Source organism: Festucalex cinctus, chromosome 2 (assembly GCF_051991245.1).
Source record: "Festucalex cinctus isolate MCC-2025b chromosome 2, RoL_Fcin_1.0, whole genome shotgun sequence".
Classification (NCBI taxonomy): domain Eukaryota; kingdom Metazoa; phylum Chordata; class Actinopteri; order Syngnathiformes; family Syngnathidae; genus Festucalex; species Festucalex cinctus.
In genome coordinates this window covers 32,327,352-32,352,755 of record NC_135412.1, presented here as the reverse complement: position 1 = coordinate 32,352,755, position 25,404 = coordinate 32,327,352, and the positions used below count along the sequence as shown (strand labels likewise).

The 25,404-nt window shown below is 38.0% G+C and overlaps 4 protein-coding genes across 19 annotated transcripts in view; 3 read left to right on the top strand and 1 right to left on the bottom strand.

Moving 5' to 3' along the window:
- Positions 1-633: 633 nt before the first annotated feature.
- On the top strand, positions 634-7,165 carry LOC144014595 (putative tubulin polyglutamylase TTLL9). The gene is made up of 14 exons (XM_077514660.1): positions 634-1,479; positions 4,015-4,064; positions 4,150-4,242; positions 4,312-4,423; positions 4,501-4,686; positions 4,901-4,969; positions 5,040-5,133; positions 5,231-5,271; positions 5,683-5,770; positions 6,019-6,077; positions 6,169-6,365; positions 6,659-6,772; positions 6,862-6,986; positions 7,056-7,165. Exons 1-14 carry the CDS (start codon positions 1,459-1,461, stop codon positions 7,097-7,099), a joined length of 1,293 nt encoding a protein of 430 aa, XP_077370786.1. The 5' UTR covers positions 634-1,458; the 3' UTR covers positions 7,100-7,165.
- An 880-nt stretch (positions 7,166-8,045) lies between these two features.
- On the bottom strand, positions 8,046-11,988 carry fam217ba (family with sequence similarity 217 member Ba). Of its 4 annotated transcripts, none has more exons than XM_077514657.1 (5): positions 11,712-11,988; positions 11,462-11,626; positions 11,283-11,378; positions 10,160-10,224; positions 8,046-10,084 (listed from the first exon to the last, which is right to left on the bottom strand). In XM_077514657.1, the coding sequence occupies exons 2-5, from the start codon at positions 11,572-11,574 to the stop codon at positions 8,670-8,672; spliced, it is 1,689 nt and encodes a 562-aa protein (XP_077370783.1). In that variant the 5' UTR covers positions 11,575-11,626; positions 11,712-11,988; the 3' UTR covers positions 8,046-8,669. The 4 variants fall into 4 exon arrangements, with proteins under 4 accessions (XP_077370783.1, XP_077370785.1, XP_077370782.1 ...); XM_077514659.1 differs by having other exon boundaries at positions 8,046-10,059; positions 11,279-11,378; positions 11,462-11,628; positions 11,763-11,988; XM_077514656.1 differs by having other exon boundaries at positions 11,462-11,628; positions 11,763-11,988.
- Positions 11,989-13,669: 1,681 nt separating this feature from the next.
- Positions 13,670-15,642, top strand: ppp1r3da (protein phosphatase 1, regulatory subunit 3Da). Its single transcript, XM_077514661.1, has one exon. It carries the CDS (start codon positions 13,670-13,672, stop codon positions 14,588-14,590), a length of 921 nt encoding a protein of 306 aa, XP_077370787.1. The 3' UTR covers positions 14,591-15,642.
- A 376-nt stretch (positions 15,643-16,018) lies between these two features.
- Positions 16,019-25,404, top strand: part of sycp2 (synaptonemal complex protein 2) — a 58,334-nt gene continuing 48,948 nt past the window's right edge. For 10 of the 13 annotated variants that reach the window (XR_013282501.1, XM_077514640.1, XM_077514643.1 and 7 more), the window contains exons 1-17: positions 16,768-16,875; positions 17,337-17,388; positions 17,969-18,103; positions 18,198-18,331; positions 18,403-18,505; positions 18,589-18,613; positions 18,877-18,959; positions 19,042-19,133; positions 19,226-19,260; positions 19,360-19,502; positions 19,846-19,898; positions 21,578-21,623; positions 21,785-21,889; positions 21,999-22,059; positions 23,268-23,416; positions 24,530-24,598; positions 25,307-25,396. Coding sequence is in view for 12 of the 13 variants with exons in the window: in XM_077514640.1 (XP_077370766.1) it covers positions 16,799-16,875; positions 17,337-17,388; positions 17,969-18,103; positions 18,198-18,331; positions 18,403-18,505; positions 18,589-18,613; positions 18,877-18,959; positions 19,042-19,133; positions 19,226-19,260; positions 19,360-19,502; positions 19,846-19,898; positions 21,578-21,623; positions 21,785-21,889; positions 21,999-22,059; positions 23,268-23,416; positions 24,530-24,598; positions 25,307-25,396 (1,452 nt within the window). In the remaining variant the exon portion in view is untranslated. The other 3 variants (XM_077514644.1, XM_077514645.1, XM_077514646.1) reach the window with 3 other exon arrangements.

Genomic DNA, 25,404 nt, shown 5'->3' with positions numbered 1-25,404 from the left:
ACATAATCAATAAAGACTAGTGAGCCCTTTTAAGAAGCAGCCATGCAAGCCTAAGCCATTACATTACTCCACCATCCTTCACAGATGAGTTTGTGTTATGGATCATAAACACATCCTTTCTTTCTTCATACTTTGGCCTTTCCATCACTTTGGCAGAGGTCAATTTTGGTCTCATCAGTCCATAAAACTTTGTTCCAGGACTTTCGTGTTTAACACATTTCACGGTAAATACCATGAAATAAAAGATGGAATTCAGAAATGTTGTCATATCTTTTGATCTCAACTGTAAATGTCATCAGCATACAACAAAAACAAAGGAACTTACCTTGCCGATGCAATAGTTTGGACAATGAATAACAAGACACTGATCCACAAACACATCAGCAAGTCAACTTCTGAATGGCTTAATATATATATATATATATATATATATATATATATATATATATATATATATATATATATATATATATATATATATATATATATATATATATATATATATATATATATATATATATATATATATATATATATACTTGGCTATTATTCATCTGGTATTTACGGTATTTATTATATATCTGGTATTTGTTTATTCTTAAACATTAAAATTGTTTTAATTTTCTGAATTCATCAGATTGTCACAGGCAGGTTACACCCTTTTCAATTTACTCCCAAATAGTTTTTCCTTGCCATGTAAATGTCTCCAAACAAAAAAAGTCTGTGTTGCATTGTAGACATACGTGGCCAGCTCGGACTGGCTGCTGAAGTTTTATGTACATTAAAAAACGGTCATATGATTTCTCTATCGTTTGTATCTGAGCTGTAATACTGATGTTCACCACTGGGTGGTAATCATCACATTACATTAACATTTTGAATCGCTTTCATAGGGGGATGACTGTTTTAGCATTTTTGTGCCATCTTTGAATGTTTAGTTTGTTTGTTTTTAATGCCCATTAAATAAGAAATTAGAGTATGTGTGTTTTTTTATGTTGCTTCATTTTGTCCATACTGTATTAAACATTTTGTGCGCAGTCTTTGTGGCTTGTAGTGCTGGCGAGAAATGTGTTGGCCGCCTGGGTCATTTACTGCGTACATAGTAGTAACAGTGTCTGCACATTATTCTTATTATTATTATTATTATTATTATTATTATTATTATTATTATTATTATTATTATTATTATAATCAGTCCCCCCCACCACCACCACCAAAAAAAAAACGGAAAAAATGTTGGTTTGTTTGTGTTTGCGTTTTTTGTTTTGTTTTTTGTTTTTGAAAGTAGATGTTCAATAAATGTGACACGCCTGCTGCGTCTCCTTTGGCACCACCAACAATTGACTACATGTTTTTTAATTTCTAATTTGAATTTTCAATCAACGTTTGAGCCCTCGCAAATCCCGTACAGGAAGTTAACGACGTCGCACTTCCGTTCTACGCTGTTGTGAAGTTACCATGACAACAGCTGTCACGAGGGTAAATATTTTCGCTTATTTGTTCTGTCGTCAAAGTTTACCTGAAACTGTTAACGATTGCGTCCATATGTCATTGAACAAGGTAAACGGTAATGTGATGTCATGTTTGTGTACGAAAGAAGTAGGCCTACGTTACGTCAACTTAACCTGTCAAACCTAACTCAACGTTATTTATAAAGCGCTTTAAATCAGGCATTGCTGTATAAAAAGTGTTGCACATGAAACAAAAATCGGTTGTGCAGTCAAGAATAAGGTAACAAAAACAAGAATAAAGCAAACATTTTACGTGAGTATACAAGTTTTTTGTTTTTTTTGTTTGTTTGTTTGTTTGTTTGTTTGTTTGTTTGTATACAAGTAAATAAATTTTACATCAGTAAATTTATAAGTAGGTGAGTGAATAAAGAAATGAATGAATACATAGATAAATAATTAGAATAAACAATTAAAAAATAGAATTAAACTAACACTTTAATATAAAATATGCTGAGTTGCATTTGTGCACAGCTGTGACAAACATTGAAATACAGTCACATAGTAGGACGAAGTGTTAATCAAAATAAGGCAGTGGCTTCATTCTTAAAATTTGTTCAATGATTAATCAACATTGATCAACATATTAATCAATAGTCATTTTTGTATATTAATAAATACTTTTTTAAAATATGATATTGCTCTAATGCTCAGATTGTCAGCTTCTCAACAGTAAATATTATCTGATTAAATTTTATCTGATTTCACTAGTCCTCCATTAAACCTGACTGTTTAACTTTTTGTTGAATCAAAATAAAATATTTGCTTTACTTTGGAGAACATTTTCAGACATACGTACCAGTAACTGAATCAGAATTTATGTAATAAACTGATGGAAAATAATAATACATGTTCATTGGCGTCGTTAGACCTATTTTACGGAGCTCAAGCCTGTCTAAAATGTGAGTGTAAATGAGTTGTTAGTTTACAGGGGGGGGGGATCCATTTGTGAAGTAGACGGTAACAGTCTAAAAATCATATAAAACTCAATATGGATTTAATATTATGAATATGAAACATCTCAGTCAAGGTGCATCATTTATGACTCATTTAAAATGAGAGTAATGAACAGAAAGTGGAGATATTTACGGTAAAATCATACACAAGGAAATTCGGTCTGCTTTACAGAATTAAGAGTACAATATTTTATAGCAAAAAAAAAAAACTAAAAAAAACTCTAACTTCAAACTTCAAAGTATGGAAATATATGTTTGAATTTTAGAGATTACTAAAGTTAGTAAATAAAACTTATAGTGTAAGAAAAATAATTAGGGATTTAAAAACTTTGATAGATCTCAATCATTAGGCATGATGAAAACTTAAAGCACAAGTTTTTAACCCGAAAAAAAAAAAAAAAAAATAGAAGTCGATCGAATAGAAGGTGAGTAATATTTTATTTCAACCAATCTAGTCACATGCACCAAAACGTAATATGTGACTTCAGAAGTATTTGGGAGCAAACAGTTACTGTGATTTGATCCAAATTCATGTCATTTGCCTCTCTGCTGATCAGTTTATAATTCATTCAATATATCTTAATTGAAAATGACTCACTTTAATGACAACACAGTTACCTTTTTTGCATACAGTTTTTTATACAATGTAGACAATGTGTACATAATATTTTTGGTTAATTTTATAAAAATGCTTCATGTGTTTGTGTTCCACATTAAAATACTGACAGAAATAACACTTCAAGTCTAATAATGACTTTAACTTTTACACAGTATTGTATTCCTTTTCCATCTGTCCATCTGTGCATCTCCTAGGGCAGGGGCGGATAAACTCACTCCTCGAGGGCCGGAGTCCTGCCGGTTTTGGAGGTTTCCCTCTTCCAACACAAGCTGATTCCTGTCAACAGGATTGTTATCAGGCTTGTGCAGAGCTTGCTGATGAGCAGATCACATATCAGCTGTTTTAGAGAAGGGAAACAACCAAAACCTGCAGGACTTCGGCCCTCGAGGACTGAATTTGCCCAGCCCTGTCCTAGGGGCTAAGAACCCCCTTACATGAAACCTAGTGATGCCCATGCATGTTTTTATTATTCAATTCTATTGATTAATTAATCAACTAGTCAACAGATTAATCGCTTATTAGAATTGTTCTTTGCTGTCCAAGTATATCATAGGACAGCAAATGATGATGATGATGATGATGATGATGATGATTATTATTATTATTATTATTATTGTAAACCACTGTTACACACTATTTCTTAAATATAATGACTGTCGTGTGTGCTGGAGCCTATCCCAGCTGTCTTTGAGCAGCAGGCGGTGTACACCCTGACCTGATTGCCAGTCAATTGCAGGAACTGTAACATTATTGCAGTCATTTCTTTTTTTCACGTGACCTAACACACACTGAATATCACTGCCCTGAGATGAGGTTGTTGTTTATATTGCCTGGGCCTATTTACCCATTAAACTTACTAAGATACTGGTAGTTCTCCCAAAATTTAGTAACTAGTTGAGAGTCGTGCCGGTCTTTTTTTCCTCACCTGCAGGCAGTTGGGTGCAAATCATCCAAAGATTGTTGCAAGCCCACTGAGAAGCGGTGAGTGAAGTATTTAATATTTTGTTTTGTTTTTTTAAATGATTGACACATAGCACATCTCAATATGGTGACAATTTTTCCTCAGGGAAGGAAGACGTACTGTGCGTTACAAATGTGGCCCACTTGGCACCATACAGGATGTCTTGAGACAAAGACCAGGCTGGATTGAAGTCAAAGAGTTAGTTGTGTTATGTTGAAATATCAATGTATTTGATATTGTTTGTTAGGATTGTGTTGTTTTTTTCAGTGATGGCGAATGGGACTTCCATTGGTGTGATGTGGGCTGGCTGAGGGAGAATTTTGATCATTCATACATGGAGGAACACGTAAGAATAAACCACTTTCGCAACAATTACGAGGTGAGGGCCTCATGTCAGCTTGTTTTATCACTTACACCCACAGCTTTCAATATATATTGTTTAATTTTATGTTTTAGTTGACTCGTAAAGATTTCATGTTGAAAAATTTGAAAAGATTCAAGAAGCATCTTGAAAGGGAGGCCAGCTGCATGGAGGGCTCCAACTGTGATTTCTTCCCCTGTACCTTTGCACTGCCTAATGAGTATCATCTCTTTGTGGAGGAGTTCAAAAGAAATCCTGGCAGCACCTGGATCATGAAACCGGTGAGGTCAAATTCATCACAGATGCAATAGATGACTTTTTTGTTTAGCGTACGATAGAATGTGAAAAAAATTCAGCTCCTGTCAAAATTTGATGGATGGCCAATCAGAAGCCGTTATTTTGAATTAAGCCCCGCCCCCTTTTTTGTGAATTGTTATCTTTTTTAATGTGAATGACTTCATTTACAGCATTTAAGAGCATTACATGTTTTCATAGGCAGCAAAATCCCAAGGGGCAGGCATCTTCCTTTTTAAAAAACTGAAAGACATTGTGGACTGGCGGAAGGTATACTGATTTGTATGTGATTGCACATAACAGCAAATATCGTAATCTGATTTATAACATTGCGTTCCAGCATGATAGCACCCGTTCAGAGGAGCAAAAAGATGCAACGCAAGTGGAAAGCTATGTGGTGCAGCGTTACATAGAGAACCCCTACCTACTTGGTGGTAATTAATCAATTAAAAAATCAATAAATAAAAAAAACAATACATTTCCGAAAGAAATAAAGCAACATACATATACTAATCCAATACTTCTCCACAGGCAGGAAGTTTGATCTGCGGGTCTATGTGATGGTCACATCTGTATGTTTAAAAGTCAAATTCTATTTAAATTTTACATTTTCCCAACATGATTCATACGCTGGACAAATGTTGAGTTGAAATGTATCTTTCAGATGGAAATTGTACAAATATTCATCAATATTTTCCTTATTGAGTAAACACAATCTTGCACCACTCTAAAGCATCCTGGATATAATCTAGAGCATTTTCAATGTACTCTTAGAACCTATTAGAATTGGAATACTGAAAATGACAAATCCATTTTTAATATGATCCATCTGTATGTATTTCAACATGTTCTTGTGTCATTTCCAGACAGAATATACAGTATATATTCAACAAATAAAAAATAAATAAAATACTCAGAATTAAGTCAATGTATTAATTATTTTAGGCTTAACTGTATATCTAATATGTGTTATTGTTGCTCAGTATTTTCCCTTGAAGGCATGGCTATATCGAGAAGGCTTTGCTCGCCTTTCGAGCACTCGCTTTACCCTTAATAGTATTGATGACAAGTGTATCCTTTTTCAGAATTTGTGTTCTATTTCTGTCAATCAATTCAACCTTTATGTTGAAAATGCAGTACAAAAAAAAAAAATCTAATCTGTTCCATACTGACACACATGTATTGTTGAATCGAAAAAGAATAGGAAGGACAAAATACTTGATATGTTCATGCACAAGGTTTTAGTTTCAAAGTACTGGTCATTTACTTGACATGTTTAGTTTCCATTCATAGAAATGTTCCTTAGTGCTTCCTTACAGATGTACATCTCACCAACGTGTCTGTTCAAAAAACAGCACCTGACTATGATCCTGAGAAGGTAATTTAGAACACACGTTTAATTGCTAATGTTATATATTTCAATCTCAGTGGAGAAACATCAGCTTTGTTCTCCCTCTGCCTGTACATAGGGTTGTAAATGGGAGATACAAAAGCTCCGTAGGTATCTAACTGCAAAGCATGGAAGACAAGTGGTGGAAACTCTGTTCAAAGAGATGGATAACATCTTCATCAGCAGCCTCCAGAGTGTGCAAAAGATCATTATAAATGACAAACACTGCTTTGAGCTATATGGCTATGACATTATGTTGGACGAGAACCTCAAACCGTGTGAGTTCAAACACAAAACACGTGCTTTCCATTAGCTATGGATATGTCCAAAAAAAAAAAAAAAGGGAAAAAAAAGTAGGCTACTAACTCTTTTACTGTAGAAATAAACCAAATGTGTTCCTGTAGAATTTACTTAAGTGACAAGGGACATTGATCCAGCTGCCTCACTTCTCTTTAAATCTTTAAATTACATCCTAGATATTTTTATTGAAATGTTTGCTGTTCTCCACAAATGATGGTCCATTGATGCTTATTATTTGACCACTGATGCCACTCCTCATCTTATTGCAGGTGGTTAATTGAAGTAAATGCTTCTCCATCACTTACACCGAGTAATCAAGAGGATTACGAGATGAAGTACAGGTTGCTGAATGACACTTTGAATGTTGTTGACATGGAGGGAAGGTAAATTTCCACAGCCTCAGAAGCAAGGTTTCATATTTTATGCTGCACTGCCGCTAATAGTACCATGTAAATGTTCTGCATCTCCTCAGGTTGACTGGGAAGGAGACAGGGGTGGGTGGATACGAACTCATGTGGAATGATGGACCAGTCTTTAGAGAGGAAGTCAACCCAGCAATATTTGAGTGTTCATGTTTAAAGGCCAACACATACTTGGGTATTTATACTATTTACAGTGCTAATAATGTGCCATCTTTTGTCAAGTGTTGACACGTTCTTTTTGCAGGTTGTGCAAATTACCCGGAATACCGGAAGGTCCAGAAAGTTTGATGTGCTTTCACAAAAGAACTTTTGTATGACAGAATGGACCTCATGGTGTCTTCCATGCTTGCAAGTAGGTTTACACATGGACCATTTGTGATCATGTATGGCTCGATTGTTGAGGTTAGTCTACATACGGGATTTCCAGCCACTGTGTTGTGTGGCAGAGATCATTTGATGTGCCTCTTTAATTTAGTATGTACATTTGTAACACTTTTGGTTAATGGTATGCCTGTGATTTTTTATATTCTTATATTTTAATATGTGCCTTTAATTAATAAATGTTGAAAAACAGTGGTCTCTGGCTCTCTAACATTGAATTACTCTGCTACAACTTTCTTTGAAGTGCAGTAGGATATATACGACTAATTATAAAAGGCATAGTGGTAAGAGTGTTTTAAATAAGGTCAAAATTCAGAATGTCTAAATTCTAAATGTGCATTTTTTAAATAAAATCAACATGAGCACTGCAGTTTGGTCCTAAATATTTATCTTTACGCGGAACATATTTTCACATTCAGCAACCCGTTTACATGCGTGCGCGTCACAACTTCTTGTATGGGTTCACCATACTTTAGTAGCCAAGTACAATCTAAATGCTTATGCCATTATTTAAAAATGTATTGCTTGACATATGTGTAACATGCTGGTATTTGAGTGAGACAGCACAGTAGACAGTTTTTTTTTTATATAAATATCTGCCATGATGTGTATAACACATACTGTATGTAAACATAATAATGACAATGATGAATACAATTGCAACACATTACATAAATATAACTATGATGTATCAAATTTGGAAAAATATGCATTTACATTCATTGCCAACATTACTGTCATTAATTTCGTAAGAGCTCAGCTCTATGCAAAATACAGTTCATTTTCAAAGACAACCATTTGCACTTTCATACACAAGAAGCCCTTTTGAACAAAAATGTGAAATTTGAACATGTAAAAAGTAGCACACACTGCAATTTATTATTAATAAGCATGCATTTCAGGCAAGGAAGCAATGAACACACAGAACATCTTAAGATGAATGTACAAGTAAAGTGAGTGAGTGAATAAATAAATAAATAAATAAATAAATAAATAAATAAATAAATAAATAAATCAATAAATAAATAAATAAAACATTCCTACACTAAGTTTGGTATCACCAATGATTATTTATAATTATTCACTGTCAAAAGCGATGCACTGCATATCAATAGCTGGTAACCATCACTATGGATTACTTACGTTAAAACTTGGCAACTGGTTGCCATTTTTACACCTTTTAGACATTAGTAGCATAACAAGAAATGAGAACACTGTGTAGTTTGGTTCAAATTGCATGAGCATTCTTAGAAGAAGACATAATATTCTTCTGCGCATAGTGTAACTTTATGGTCGTTATTTACTGTTTCACATCATGTTGTGCTTTCAAATTCTGATAGTTATATGGTATCTCTTTAAAGTGATCTGGACAGTGGCGCAACATTAGAACGCGTTAGTATTACACGAAAGCGAGCATAAGTTGAAAGTCCAACGCCGAGTGACCACAAAGTAAAGCACTATAGGCCTACTGTAAATGTTACTTTGCAGCAGAATGGACTGGATTTTTTGTTTTTCCACCACTAGAAGGCGCTTTAGAAAGAGACTGCGGCTCTTTAGAAGCTCTTTTCATGGCGCTCTTAGATGCCTGACCTCCGGCCGCGGTCCTCTGCCAGTCATCTAATTTCTTCGAGGTGATTGCCCCTTTCTTACTTGCCCCTACAACATGTTTCTCAGTACCTGCTGCTTTGACCACACTAGGTTCCTTCTTACCATCGGTCTCAGAGTTGGTTCTAACTCGACTTTTCCTCACCTGACCTCTACCATTTGGGTTTGTTCCCAAATCCTGGGGTGTTTTTCGAGCATTGCCTGCTGCATGCATGTGCCTGAGATGACTCCTTCCTGCTGAGGGGCTCACTGGGTTCTGAGCTCCACCTCCGCCTTGCGCTCCTTGGGTCCTACCTTCTTTGGCGGCTTCTTGTGTTTCGCTGCAGCTCCTCTTCACAGGCGCCACTGGTCGGGTTCTACGCTCCAGCAGTGGGCTGAGACGTGAGTGGCGCTGGTAGACGTAGGCAGAGCAACTCCCGTTGCACAAAGGGTAGCGAATGTGACAATGTGGGCACACTGGCAGGCGGGACTGTGCGGCAGCAGACGCTGGTGAAGGGGGATTGATGACAAATGGGAAGGCTCGCTGGCTGTGCCGAGTGCCTTTTGGGGAGTTAAGTCGGGATGATGGTGCTGTATGAGGTCTAGGTGAGTGACCAGGTGTGGCCTGAGGCCTTGTATGTCTGCCAGGTGGGCGGCTGATCTCAGCTTGAACGGTTTGAATTTGGAGCCACTCTAACTGCAGCAATCTTTCCAGGAATTTCTCCAAAGGCCCAACCGGTTTGGGCCTGGGGGCACCACGACCCTCTGTATAAAGAAACACTGCAAGCTGTCTAAGGCTCCAGGTGTTGAAAGGCGGCGGAAGAAAGTCTGGGTAACAGTGAGGAGGTGTCTCAATCTCATCTTCATCTCCATTCCCATGAGGTCCAGGGATGTCCAGTGGGAAGTCGTTACAGTTAATGACCTCAGCTCGCAGATTTAGATGAGGAGGCGTACAAGGAGTACAAGGCGATGGCAGCACAGGCAGCCTCTCTGAGTCAGATAGGTCACTGGCACTGTCACTGTCATCAACCTTGTACGGGTCATGAAGGGCCTCTGGCATAGGGGCTGGGGAATGCGTTAGCGGGTGCCCTGGCATGTGTCGTTGTCCCGATATAGGGGAGAGGGGGAGAGAGAGTGCTCGTCGATTTTTACCCATCCCCCCGTGATTCGGCTGTAGCTCGGTGCTGCACTGTGACATCCGTTGGTGGTTTCTCCTTTCCTCATGTTTTTGCACACTCGAATGTTGGCCCAGTTGAGGTCTTGCATCTCGTGCTTCTGCCGGGCTGTGAGAAGGAGGCACACACATGGCTTGTGGGCATTCAATGATTGACTGTACCTGAAACAGAGCCTTTGGGAAGAAAACAAAGTTCTCTCAAAACATACCTAGGGAGTTTGCTTGTATTCCCAGAGGTGCTAGACTTAAACTTGGAACTTCTCGGCTGTGAACCCTGTAAAAGAAAGCTCGTTATATAACACAATTGGCAATACTGTAAAAATCAAATTTAGATTTATTCAATCCCATACACTAAATGAAAAGAGAACATAATTTCAGTTAATTCGTTTATTTATATAATCTTAATCTAGTCATTCATCTCAGTCTATTTGTATTTTTAAAAAAATGTATAAAAGCACAATTACTGAAAAAATATCTTTAGTACAACGTCATGCTATTGAATTATTTTGTTAAATGGGCTCTTTGCACAAATCCACTACTCCCTGAACTCAACACTAGTCTTTCATTTCCTGTCTTTTATGAGTGGACAAGATGATTAATGCAGGTGTGCCTGATCTCAGTAACTACAACAACATTGGCCAGACACACCTGGATTAATCAGTTTGTCCACTCATGAAAGACAGGAAACAAAAACGTGGTATTCAGTTCAGGAAGTAGTCGAGCTGTGCAAAGAGCCCATTATTGCTTTGAAAGCATCTTGACTGCTGGCTTTTATTTTGTGTTGATTCTGTTTGTTGATTGTTGATTAGGGGCAGATATCACAAGTTTTACTATTTTCTGTCCCCTTTAATTTTTTTTTTTTTTTAATGATTTTTTATTTTATTTTTTTTATTGTCATGTGACCCCTGGGACCACATGTTGTTGTTGTTGTTTTTTGTTGTTGTTTTTTTTTACTGTAATAGAATAAAATCTAATTGAAAATCCACTGTAGTAGGTGGCAGTGATGCTCTCATTGCACAGAGTGCACGAGTATTAGTTCCTCTGCAGAGGTGTATAGTTTTTATAGAATGCTATTTATAGTCGCAGTTGAGATTTGGGGTGGGCGCTAAATATTTTCTTAATTTGGGGTAGTGTAACAAAAAATAATTAAGAAGCTACTGCCTTAATTACAAGCGTCTCAAAGGCTTCGCAATGAAGTCCACAGTTGACAAATGCCGACATCAGTTGATCTACCACCCTAACTTCTAACACCCCCCCCCCCCCCCCCCCCCCCATCCCAACCACCACCACCACCACCAAGTGTTGTCTACATATTAGACATCAATCACCCGCTGCACTGCTCCCACGACGTTCTGGTCCTGACCTGGTCCTGGCAGGCCACCTTTCGCTTGGCCCACTGCTTTCTTCATCTTCTTACCTTTCTTTAAACTGGGCAAGCACAGATAGGTCACGGTCACCTGAACATGCACCCGATATAACTCAAGTTTAGGACGGTGGACGAAATGTCATACCTGGTGTTTGGTCCGCTATTTTCAGTGTTTTTGACGCGGATCTTCTCTTTGGAAACGACACGTTTCAGTGTCGTGGTCGTGGATGCTGCGCGCTCTTGTATGATGGGCCCCATGTTGCACTTTTTCAGCGTTGATGGTCATTTGAGTCTGCCAACTGAATTAACACTCTAGTGAATGAAAACAAGTGATGTATAAGATAAGATGTTCAGCCGTAAGAATAAGGATGTTAACACCCATTCTGGAAAATTACTGCAGTGCATCATGCGTCATGGACAGCTGCCTCCGCCGAGCGCGTTCCTACCGTCTCTCCAGTCAGTCTCTTCCCTGCGGCAGCACATCAGCTTCGAATGCATTGACGCGGCTGCACAACGGACGTATATGTTTTTTGTACATCTCCACTATCGCCATTATCAAATAAATAACACGGGCATACGGGTATTCGCTTTGTTTGGCTCGCCTTCTCCGTCAGTGACAGGTTTGTTTACCTGCCAGTGACTGGCTTGCTGCTAGTGCTGACGTCAACTTTACAGGTGTATTGTGGGACTTGTAGTTTAAGCGTTTAGATGTGGCTTTTAAATCGAACAATACAGCCATTTTAGTTAGTACCAGGCTTCATAATTGATAATCAGCGATAGGGTATCTCTGGAGAGGATTAGACAGGTACGAGAAAACATGCTGTATTTGTCTTAGACATGGGTCAACGTATTTTACGAGCACTCAACCCCCCATAAAACATCAGTTCAAGTGCAGCTTCCCAAACTGCTGCACGCGTGATAGCTGAGCGTCATCAAAAGAAAGTGGTGCCTTTTGTCTTTTTGGAGGGGCTAAAGTTATAGACCAAGTCGGCGAGACTATCAGACGGAAATGGAGGATCAAGGCGAGAGTGCAGCCTGAAACAGGTCCACGTTTTTTTTTATATGGTAAGATAAAGTTAACGTCTCTGTTTAATGGCTTTATTGAGACACAACTTCAACATTGCATGCAGCTTTGCACGTACTTGTCGAATTCACGCCCACCATTTCCTGCTATTACTGTTTTCACATGCACATCTATGCCCACCACGTCCGATTTACATTTTGTTGTCCATTCTGTCGTATAAAAGATAAAATGGGCGAAATGATAATCCGTCTATTTCTATACCACATGCCCTCATAACATTACATTAGAGTAGTGCAGCATTTATTTCATGTTATGCCTCCCGGGAGGAAAAAAAAAACACCGTATACTTATTAACATTAAATCAATTTATAAAAAAAACACACACCAAAAAAACTACGAAATAATGTTGCGCGTTTTTTTTGTTTTTTTGTTTTTGTTTGTTTTTTAAAGGTATTTCTCTGCTTTTCTTTGCATGTTTGTTTCCTGCACGTCATCTATCCCGTGCTCTGTGCTGCGTCTGTGCTTGCACGGTGGTGCAAAACAAAAACAAACACCACAGTCACACACTAGAATTACTACTCCCTGTGCACAATGACAACGAGAGCGCCAAAGTTGGAGTATGTCCCCCTTCCCACTTTTACTCCATTAAATGGAAATTTCACTGTAATGAAATAATAATAAATGTATTTATATCGCACCTTTCAAGCAATACAGCACAAAGTGCTTTATAAACAAATAAAATACATACACATAAAAGCAATCGAACAGCCATAAGGAAATTGGACATAGAAAAGATTAAGCAAACATACCCACAAATATACTAATACAATATAAGAATTTAAACTGGAAAATCAGTAAACGCAAGTCAAAAAAATAATAAAATAAAAAATAAAGCATCCTTAAAAGCGGCTTAAAAGATGCTAAAGACTTTGTATTCTAATATTGTTTGGAAGGCAGTTCCAAAGTCTTGGTGCCTTAACTGAAAAGGCTCGATCACCCTTAGTTTTTAACCTCGACTCTGGAACAGACAATAATGTTTGGTTAGCAAATCTCAGCAGTTTATTTTTATTTTATTTTATTTTTTTATTATTATTTTTTTTAATCTATACGAATAATTTAAAAGCTCACTAATATATTCTGGTGCCATGCCATGGGGTGCTATGAATGTTATTAAGAAAGTTTGAAAATCTATTTGGAAGTGGACCGGCAGCAAATGCAAAGATACCATATTTCTAATAAGTGTATCGAGTACACATACTGTATGTGCAGCATAGTTTAATCATTCCCAACATTCTTTGCAGGTGAGCAGAGCACCAGTTCTATGACAACATGGACACAGGGTGGTTTATTGGACAAGAGAAGATTCTGCCTACATCATCTGAACAGGAGACTAGCGCTGGTAGATTATTTTCAAAGCCCTGTATGGCCATTAATCTGAATGACATGCTACGGCAAGTACGGCAAGTAAAAAGTGATGTGGAGAAGAAGCCGATTCCCATTCGCCCGCCAGGTCCTAGAGTTTCGACGCCAAGTGGTCCGGACATCCACACACCCTTGTGTGAACCCATACCAAAATCCATCATCCGACAACGCTCACAGTCTCTGCCGCATACCGCAGAAAAGAACAGGAAATACAGACATGTTGGCGTACGATTTATTGACTCCCTGGGCCTTGACCTTGAGGATATCAAGTTGTTTAAATCCGGAGATGAACCATGCGTACCTCATCACGTCAGCTTTAGATTACTAATGGCTGCAGAGCTGGCTGACGGAAACCATTTGGAGATATCCTTGCCTTACTTAAAACCACTTTTTGACCAACAACCTGGTGATCATCCAGCATTTTTGCATCGTCTCTGCAAGAACAAAGTGTGTCTCGAGAGAGTCTTATGTTTTGAATTTGGTGTCATCGGTATTGCCCAAGTGCTCAATCTAGATTTTGAGAAAGATGTAGCAGCTCGTTATTCATTTACAGAGTGGAAGACCTGTGCAGAAACAAAGGCCTCGTGGAGTTCTACTAGCTCCAAGATTTGTGAAGGAGGTCAACTCAATTGTGATGTGTTCCGTTTCCACCTGCCTGTCCCGCCATTCCTGCAGCCTGGAGCAGTTTTAGAATTTGCCATCAAGTACAAGGTTTGTGGAGCCGAATACTGGGACAATAATCATGGAGAAAATTACAAGTTAGTTTGCCATAACTACAAGCACGCTGTGCCCAAAGAATGTGAGGATAGCATGGTTCACTTTTTTTAGGACGCTGACTAAGACACAATTCAAGGCACACTTATTGAAAATATTTCCTTGTGATATTGAGAGGCCACTTTTTGTAAAAAAATTAAAAAATAATTACAACAAAATAAGATTTGTTTTTACACCTGGAGTCAGAATTAACTTTTGACTTGGTGGGAGACATTAACACTAAGTCAGTAAATGCATTTATATCTGCCTGGCTTCCAGTTGAACGTGTATGTCTTTTTATATTGCAATATTTGATTTGCACATGTAACCTATGTTTGGACTTGCATTGGAAATAAGGTTCACTAAATATACCATAATGTAAATATTATATTTACTTAAGCAATCACTTTTTTTTTTCCATCCCTGTATTTCAATTTGCTAAGTCATTTTAAAAAGAAAAATCTCCATAGAAAAGCACATGTTCCACAAATCTCCATGAAGCCAAATGTGTGTTTGTAGGGGGACTATATGAAATTAATTATCTTTTGTCGTGTTATTTTAAAATCCAAATGTCTATTTTGTGTAATAAAGATGTGATAAAAATCGCTGGTGTTTCTTATTTTTCAGTAATAGAAGCAGTACCAGAGGTAGTAGACTAATACGAGTAGTTTTTACCGGACAGATTGGTGTCATACACAGAATTACCATAATAACCATAAAAGTCGATCAATCTTGGTGAAATGTGTAATTATGAATGTCGGCCATGTGCTTTGCTTTTTTTTATTCAAGTGGATACTTTTCTGTATTTCAGAGAACTGTGAGACAGAATACCTGGGTAGTTATTTTCCAAGTATCTGTGCCTTTTAATCATTCAAATATGGCATAGAACTCAGGGACATGTCACGTCATGCATTTCAGCATTCAACATGCAAAAAAAAAAAAGGCCATATTTAGGAGCTACATGCACAGCAGCACAACCAACTTCCACATTCGGCAAAATAGGTTTTTTGTTTTACAGGGCATATCTTTGAGAAGCCAAAGATGAAAATATCCCATGTTGAAGTTTATTTTGTGTTTACACACTTAGAGCATGTTGTATATAAATAAAATATGTTGATTGCAGCCTATATGTATGTTTGTTTGTTGATTTGTTTGTTACACCAGCCATGAAGAACAAAACGTTTAGGAAGTTTGGATTAAAAGTATCATAACCCGTAGTGATACATAACACATTATATGCAGAAAGTCAGGTAATTTGTGCTCTGGGTATAGTTATGTGACGTTCTGCATGTAGTGAATTGTCAGGGGGGAAAAAATGAGAACTGACAGTAATTTTCCTCAGTGTTTTTTTTTTAATTTTTTTATTTTTTTATTTAGTTGGTCCAACTACGATACACTGCTGTGGGGCGCCAGGATGTCTGAACAAACAAGGAGATGGGAGAGAGGTTATTTGTTATGCATTCTCAAGGATCCTGAAAGCTGATGGATTACAGCCATGAAACAGGCTAGACGTGACCAGAAGAATGAATGCTCATGATGTCCCACAAAAAAAGGCATTCTGTTTGTATACCGGGTAGGGAATATTTCACTGTCATTGGGGTTAGACCGTTAGGCCTATATTATTTATTTATTTTTTATTTTTTAAGAGGCAAACGACCCTATGTCTGAAATTTTTTGCAGAGCTAACAAGCTAAAACACAAGCTAACTATGTGTTGCTCACCCAGCTATGAGTTATTCACAGCAGAAAACAAATGAGAAATAAAATTAGCGCTCTAATGCTAGAATGCTGTAGGAAAATAACTAGACTTCGGGAATGACATGCTTGATTAAAGATTGTGTTTAGTTGGGTTTTATAGGGCCGCCCCTGGCTGACCTTATTATGGGCCCCAGAGAAGTGAAAGGAAGTCAACTTGAAGGGTTCAATCGAAGGCAAAAGAGCTAGACACAACTAGACACATTCAATCACTTGAGCCAAATTGCAGGCCTCTGAGAACTGCAAATATGTTAAAACAAAGAAATTGGACTAAATTACATTATTGATAAAAAGCTGAATACTCTTACTACTTACTTACTTACATTACTTACATTACTTACTTTATTAACATTTTCGCTCCTTATGACACTTTTTAAGTTTGTAGTTCCCGTTATTTTCACAATAGATTAAAACTGTTCATTTTATAAATAATATTTATTTGACAACAAACAAATTCCGCGACGTTACTTATTTCCGTCGAACAAGTACCCGGATGTTGGGCCATCTGTTTGTGTTACCATAGCAGGGAATGGTAGCAGGTCTTGTGGGAAAAAAATACAAAAAGATTTGGCGGTTGTACAGTGTACACCGGAGCGGAGGACGAGAGTAAAAACTTCTTTTTTACGACGATGACTGTCAATTGTCATTTGTAGCTACCTCGTTGTTACATAAATTTTATTGTCTAGATGTTTAATGTACTTTAAACGTTACGCGTTTTGACGAATCCGTGTCATGCTAAACTTGATAAGACTTTTAGGTTAGCTAGCAACAGCATAAACCGACGCCGTTATGCTAATGTAGCAGCGTTGTACCTTTTCTTGTACGTTGACATTTTGCGACGTATTCTTTTCATTCAAATTCCTCAGAAAAACAAAAGAAACAAAACTGTATAATTAGTCTTCGCGGCATATCGCTCATAGTCCCAACGCACGCAAGCAGACACAGCGTTAAGTCACGAGATTTGGCTTTCAGGTCGTACAACCTTACCAAGTGAACTTAATTTGACCGCTAAACTTGAATGCTTTTGACGTAGGGTGTCTGAACATGTTTTCCTCCCTTCCCCCCAGATGTTTTGAAGATAAACCAAATTCCACTGAAGCAAGAAGAATGGCCTCAGAGGTATAACATGTCATGTTACAGTGTTCCCAACCTTTATTGAGCCACTGCACATGCGTTACATTCGGAAAATCTCACAGCACCACAAACAAAAATGATACAAAAAGTTGTTCTTATTAGTTTAATTCATTTTCTTGACAATTTTTCCCACATTAAAATAAATGGAGATGTCAGTAATCTGTTCCAGCCAACGCAAAACACAAAAAAATATTATCATCCATCCGTTTTGTGAACCACTGATCCTCACTATGTTTGAGGGGGGAAAAAAAAGCACAGTACAATTGTACTTTATAAAAGCCAACACTAATGACTTAATTCGAAATTTCAAAAGTACAGAATTATTGTTTGTGCATCATGGTAATTCAATACATTGTAATTTTGCTGGTGAGTGTGCCTTGGCCACCAGGGGGCAGAACAATACAAAGTAAGTAGATTTGATCCTGAAGGACAGAAGAAGGCTGCCATAACTAAGCTGGCATAATAATAATATTTTTACGCAGTATACGTAAATGTATGTGACCACCCCGGCTTTTTACGAAGCAAGGATGTAAACTAACAACAATCGAAACATATGTGTTTGCAGTTGGAGAAAGCAATCACTGATGCATTCAGGAGCAGGAACATTACAGCTCTGAGAGGATTGCTGCAAAACCACACAAATGAAGCTCTCAAATGTTCCACGCAGTTTCTCAACAAATTAGATGAGCTTGTTACTTGGGTCAGATAGTTTGGATACTTTCTTTTATAATGGATGTTGTGTCTCTTGTGCTGGATTGTACACTTAATGAAACAATATGTATTTTTTCTGACAGAGCTTGGATGAAAAAGACTTAAATGCTGCTTGTGTGGCTTTCGCAGTCCTCCATATTTGTGGGGGGAACCTGAAATTTCCTGCGGGCAGTCAAGGAATTACAGGAATAATAGCTCAAGGCCTGATCCAAAAGATAAGTACATTAGCTGTAAATGGATTAATACAAAAGTAGAACACTTGTTAATTGATCAGATTTTTCTGCACATGTTTCAGTGGTTTAACAAGTGCAAGCAACTGTGGATTCAGCATGGACCACAGTGGGATAAATCGTTGTCCACTCTGGCAGAGGACTTCTTTGATGCTGTAACGGTGAGATAATGTCTGAAAAGCCAGTACATAGTGTATAAATATTTAGTGCATATAATGAAGGGATTGAATTATTTTTGTGACAGATGGTCCACAAAGCATCCAAAGAAGGTATGCTTGTTAATGTATTTTTTTTCTCCCCTCCCATTCTCCATATTAATTTGAAAGTATTGGTATTACTTTGTTTGGGACAAGCATGGAGAATGTGAGCATCATGCTAGACTGCTGTGCTGATCTTCATAACTTTTTTTTCTATGCATATGATAAGCAATATAAGAACAGATATCTATATAAGATTTTGTTTGGAATTGTAGCAATGCATAGCAATGCATGTGGTGAATTTTCAATGACTGTGATGCCTCATATATTTACAGGAATGGTGGGAAGCCAATGCTTCCTGTATTCTGTTGGCCAGTTGGTAAACGATGTCAGAGTTTGCATTACCATCAGAAAAGAGGTTTGACCTGACAATTTTGATGATCATTAAACACTTTTGTCTTATTGCATACTCTTGAATCTAATGATTAATGTCTGCATAGGCAATCTGTGCATTGAACATAATTCTGAAAAAAATGGCAGTGTTACCTGGAAAAGAAAAGTTCCTGACCTCACAGGAGGCCACAGATATGATGTATGTGAATTTCATTTTAAAATGGTTTTACAGTTAGTAAAATTGCAGTTATTTAAGTATGTTCACTCTGCTTATTTGTCATAATTCCATAGGAGGAATCTGGCTGGTCAGATAATGCAGTGTGGGGGTAATCATTGTTTTAAACATCATACCATCATTATATGTTCTATTCTGCTTTTATTCATGAACACAGTCAAATCTGTGTAACAAAATCTGTTTGCATTAGATTATGATTTACAGGTTGCTCTGATTGAGGTATTATTCCGAATGACCACTCCCGACCAGAGAAAGAAGCTGACGGCTGTCTGGTTCAGCGTGGTTGAAGTAGCCTGTGCCTTTGGCCAAATCGACCCTTTGGAGTTTGAGGCGGTAAATCATTCATTATGTCAGTGTTTCCCAACCTTTATCGAGCCAAGGTACATGTTTTATCTAAAATAAATACAATATCACGATACAAAGTGGATCCACATTCTGCCATTGAGTGGAAGAGCATTATTTGTTATGTGGCTACAGTATAGAGAGATGGATAAAGGCATAAATAGATGAGCAAAAATGACATTATTTTCAGATCAATTAAGTGAATTTGGATGATTTCCCACGGCACACCCGATCATCTCTCACACTGATTGGGAATCACTATATCATCAGTTTATGGCCTGAAATGCAATGCAATTGGAATGCCACTTTTCATAACAACCTCTTTAATTTTTAGGATTGTCGCACATTTCTGATCTTCGTGAATGGATTACAGGGAGACAGTAGAAGGTACACTAATTAAATAAAATTGAACTTCCCAAGATAAAATTGAACTTTCCAAGATGTGTTCTCACAATTGCTGTTTTAAAAGATGTTAAATGTCAGTATTTAATTTGAAGGGTTAATTTTATCCTGACTCGAAATTAATTGAGAGTATAATGGCCAAAACGGGCAATAACGGGTGCGTAAGCAATTAGCACATCAGCCTTATGCTACGTCCAGACCGAACGTGAAATATCGCGACGTTTCTCATGTGTGTTTGATTGCTTGGGTGACTCCACACCGGCTTTACTTTGAACGGAGAGGGAAGGGGCTCCTCCGTCTCCTGCGACAGCAAAGCAAAGTTTTAAAGGGATAGTTCTTTTTTTTTTTTTACATGAATCTCTATTTCAACCTCACCTCCAGTGTGTGCGATCAGCACTGACTTACCACTGACAGCGTTCTGTGACACGAGTTCTGGTCCGGTGTTGGATAAGAGGAAAATAGTCCAGCAAGCTGGCTGGGGTCACTGAAATAAAAGTGTTTTTCTTCTAAAAACAATTTGTGTTCAAAAGAGTGATACATTTGCATCACAATAATCTTTTCTGAAAAAAGTCAGACGCCATTACCGCCAGGCACTACGTTTCTGTTCGTTCGTATCACTGAGCGTCGCCCTGTAGACAGCTAATCGACGCGCTGTAGACAGCTAATCGACGCGCTGCAGACAGCTGATCCTTCCGCCTTCGAAAAGACAAACGACTTGTAGATTAGTGCGCGTCTATCAGTTGCATGCGGGGCGCCGCGCAGTGATACGAACGAAAAGAAAAGTAGTGCCTGGCGGTAATGGCGTCTGACATTTTTCATAAAAGGAGTTTAATGATACAAATGTATCACTCTTTTGAACACAAATTGTTTTTAGAAGAAAAACGCTTTATTTCAGTGACCCCAGCCAGCTTGCTGGACTATTTTCCTCTCGTCCAACACCGGACCAGAATTCGTGTTACAGAACGCTGTCAGTGGTAAGTCAGTGCTGATCGCACACACTGGAGGTGAGGATGAAATAGAGATTCATGTCAAAAAAGCCGAACTATCTCTTTAAGATCGCTCGTCTGTCCTGATGACGATTGGCTGTTGCCGACGTGATGACCCCAGAATTTCATTTCAGCCAACGCCGATGAAATGGGCGAAGGAGCAAAATTGTTGCTTCAATCGCTCCAAACGTGTCGCTCGAAACACAAGGTGCCTGACTGCAGAATTGACTATACAGTATACAGTCAGTATATGGAGAAGTGTCGCCGAGAATGCTCCAAATGCGTTCGGTCTGCGCGTAGCATTAGAGTTAATAGGTACGGGGTTTGAACAGATTACGTAATCTCAACATCCTGTTTAGGGTGTGTTGTTCTTGTGACACAAGTCTTTTGGGTAGAAACCAAAAATGTGCTTTTGGTCCATTTTTGGCTGAAAATTTTCAGTGACAGAATTTGCATTCGTTGCATTACTCGTATAAAAACCCATGCAAAAACTATCCCTTAAAAACATACTACAGTCGCTCAACTATATAGCGGGGGCATGAACGATGAACCGTGATATAGTGAGGGTTCACTGTGATAATCTTTTCATTTACCCCTTGCTTGAACACTGATTATTTGATGGATGTTAGCAACATGATGATGTGTTCATTTCACCTAAAAATATCCTCTCTGCTGCAGAGTGAAATCATATCCATGTTTGGAGGTTTATCTGGACAATTTCCAGGTCAGTAGCTGTGGCTCTAAATTATATCTTGGTTGAGCACATTCAAACAGCACAAATACATTAGTTAAAAAACAATGATATATGGTTTATTTGATGTTCAGGAATGCTAATTTCTTGTGTGTAATGCAATTGGTCTAAACAATTATTGCTCATGCTGTCAGCTTCGGAGACCCGCTGATGACAACATGGACAAATTCTGGATTGACTTCAACCTCGGTAGCCAAAGCATCTCATTTTATTTCTCAATTGCTGATGAAAAGTCTCTAGTAAGTTAATATTGATATTAGATATACATTTTGTACACACACACGCACACGCCCATTACAATGTGTGTGTACATCTGAATGATTGACTTTTGGTATCCCCTTCATGTAGACAGGTCTCTGGGATTCAATCTGCATCCCTGAGAAGCAAATCCACAGATACATTGTTACAGGTATATTGCATACACGTAATGAGACACATCTGTTAAGCAGGGGATCAATATATTGGAGGTAAGGCTTGGTTAAATAAAACAAAACAAAAAAAACATTAACATCTTTGTCAGATACCTTTAAAAATATGCCTAACTATTATAATATGCAATGTGTCCCAGCACTAGGTGCTCGTTGGCCATTCATCCTTTTTGAGAACATTTTAAGGTGTATGGGGTATATGCCACGGAAGAGGCGGGACTGTTTTTGCACATCCGTTTGGTTCCGGTTAGGTTTGCGAAGTGTGGGCTGTGTCAAAATACTTGTGCTTCCGACTTTGTGCCCCTCTTAAGATGAAATCTAAAAAAACTTTGATGAAATATAAAAACATTATTCAAACGGGTATAAGAAAAAAAACGGAGCGCAATAATGCTGCGATGTGAGCGCATATAACTACGTCTGGTAATGTTTCAAATGACGGATTAAGTTGTGTATGTAGATGAGCGACTGTGATGTGAAACTGTACCGCTCAAATAGATAACGAGATAATGCCAGCATATCTATGCGCGGTCTGATAACATTCTCGCGACGAATATTTAATTCCCTGCACAAATAAGCGGCACCTTCATCAATAGGCTCTTTGTCAAAAGGACATGCCATGTGCGTGACAAAATTGGACTTTACGCTATAGAATATGCGTAGTTAGGCAAAAAGTCGTTGCAGTGGACTGAATGACTGAAGAAATGCAATGTAGTGTGTGGCTGAAAGGAGGCGGGTACAGGGAATAACTCAAGATTCATTGTGAAAAACCTGTTACCGACCAGGTTAGGTTCATGGACCATGTTACTACGGTAACTGACCGAGATCTTAAATTAGTGTTGTTCCCATACCGATACTGGTATCGGCAGAGACCCTGATACTGCATTAAAACAGTGGTATCGGCATCGGTGAGTGCCAACAAGTAACATGCCGATACCATTATTTCCGACGCTAATCTTAATTGCTTCCAAATTTATGGGGACAGTCTGGGGAAAACCCCTCTCATAAAGCCATGTTGAACTGATATATTGTGAATCAAGACCTTTCCATCCCAAACATTATTGATTTCCAGCCTCACAAATGTACAGAAATATATTCTTGGTATCCTGATCTCACTATTTTACCGTATATCTTACAGTCTACCACTAAATTAATATCTGATTTTTTGTGTGTGTTTGTTCAATCCCTCCAGACAAGGGACCAAAGCAATTTTTACAGTTACAGCTGTCTGAAGTGGTTATGGCGGGCGGCTTAAAAGGATCAAGTATCACCATCACCTTCTGCTCCACCTTGAACATCCGACAGGCTGTTAGTAGTGTCTATGAACAAGGAAAGGAAAAAGTAAAGCAGATATGCACATTTATAATCACACTTAACAGAAATGTTTTTCTAATGATTAGATAAATCCTAATTACAGTTAACATCCAGGTCAACGGTAGAAAAAAAAAGTTTACAACATTTGTTATTCAGCACTTAAATTAATTTGATCTATAATTCCTCAATCTGGGCACAACCAAATTCAGCATTCGGGAAAACTGGTGAAAGCTCTTCCTTTTGGCTCGGGTAAATAGTGGAACCCTTTAGGATGGCAAGGATGAGGACTTAGCACCCGTGGGAACGCTAAAGGTCTGCAATGCCTTTTGTTTTGCAACTAATTTCTTCAAGAGCTACCAAAGGTGACAAAATCTGATGTTTAGTAGGGTGACAAAATGTCCTCTTTTGCCTGAAAATGTCTGCGCTTTTTTTTATTTTTTGCTAACATTCTATCCGGGCGTCTGGGCGAGCTTTATAAATGAATTTATGAAAATGTCCAGATTTCATAGTGCGGCAAATGGGAGGCGGAGTGCACAGTGTTACCACAACTGCTAAACCGTCTATCATGAGGTTTAAGTCAATGGGGTATATGCCACGCAGGAGGCGGGACTTCCGAATTCCGGGTTTTTGCACATCAGCAAAATGGGGGGGGGGGGGGGACGCGTCTAGCAGTGGCCGGAAATGACGCTGATGTGTGGAAACCCGGAAGTCGGAAGTCCGTAGCATCTACCCCATTAAGTGTCATACCATGTCATCATTTAAGTATCTGAAGGCTGGGCTGAGTGCCCTCTTTTTTTTTTTTTTTTTTTTTTTTTTTTTTTTTTTTTTTAAATCTATATATTAGATGTATTTGTATCAATAAATGATATACATTAAGATGTATTTACATGTCGCCAAAGACACCCGCCATAAAGTAAACAATATTTTAGCAAGTTGGGCTGAGGGCGTCACGTCATCAACTCGTTACTGTATCGGGTACTACTAGTTATTGTGGCATACCGAGGAAGTCAGCTAACTTGTTTTCTTGGTTTGGTCATGTGACATTCTGCATAAACTGTAACAGATTTGCACTACATAGAATAAATAATTTTTCTTTTAAACATCTGGTGAATTGCTTTTATAATTCTCCTTCCCTGGCAGAGCACAGTGGGAAAGACATCCTCTGTGAACAAGACACTTAAAATTGTCATTGACGAGGATGATTCCCAGGTAAAGGCACATTTTTTTAGAACTATTATACAGTTACAGATGGGAAATCATTTTTGGTCCCTTGTTGAAATTGTAAGTTGACCTCAACTTTATTTATAAAGCACTTTAAAACAAGCATTGTTGTATACAAAGTGCTGTACATGGAACATAAATCGGTCGTGCAGTAAAGAATAAGATAAATAAAACAAGAACAATACAAACGTAAATATACAAGTGAATACAATTTACATAAATAAATTATTAAGTAGGTAAATAAATAACTAAATAAGTAAACGAACAAACATCAAATTCACAACACAAAATACAGCAGACACCACAAGGCACCAATGTAATGCTAAATCTCATGGTGTGCCAAAAGCCGAAGAATACAGATGGGTTTCCAATTGTGTCTAGTCTGCTCACCTGAGGCGCATACTCCAATTTTTATAAGCAAGGTAACTTTATATGTCAAATTTCAAAAATTGTACTTGACACAACCAAAAGTACATTAAGAGCAAAGGTGTTTTTGTCTCTATTTGCGGCCTGGGCGAACCTCAAATTATATATCCATAATCAAAGAACAGCCATAACATTTGAGATTGTTAATATAGTTGTATAGTAAGTGAGTAATACAGGGGATCAAATAATGATTTTTTTTCCGACTGTGTGTGTAACTGTGCATGTGTGACTGCTTAGATTGAAGTATGGTATACTGTCACTCTCTACCAGAATTTTGTCCCAGAGAGTCAGGTGTCTCTTAGTGACGGTGACAAGAACACTGCTTCCTGTCTTGGAACTGCAAAGCCAAGATCTTTACAAGTAACTTT

Coding starts and splice junctions, on each gene's coding strand:
- fam217ba (XM_077514657.1), bottom strand. CDS start 11,574: ATGGGGCCCATCATACAAGAGCGCGCAGCATCCACGACCACGACACTG. Junction 11,379..11,461: donor AATAGCGGACCAAACACCAG/GTATGACATTTC, acceptor GTGCTTGCCCAG/TTTAAAGAAAGGTAAGAAGA. Junction 10,225..11,282: donor AACGTCGTGGGAGCAGTGCA/GCGGGTGATTGA, acceptor TTTCTTTTACAG/GGTTCACAGCCGAGAAGTTC.
- LOC144014595 (XM_077514660.1), top strand. CDS start 1,459: ATGACAACAGCTGTCACGAGG. Junction 4,424..4,500: donor ACTTTCGCAACAATTACGAG/GTGAGGGCCTCA, acceptor TTTATGTTTTAG/TTGACTCGTAAAGATTTCAT. Junction 6,987..7,055: donor AAAGGCCAACACATACTTGG/GTATTTATACTA, acceptor TTCTTTTTGCAG/GTTGTGCAAATTACCCGGAA.
- ppp1r3da (XM_077514661.1), top strand. CDS start 13,670: ATGGACACAGGGTGGTTTATTGGACAAGAGAAGATTCTGCCTACATCA.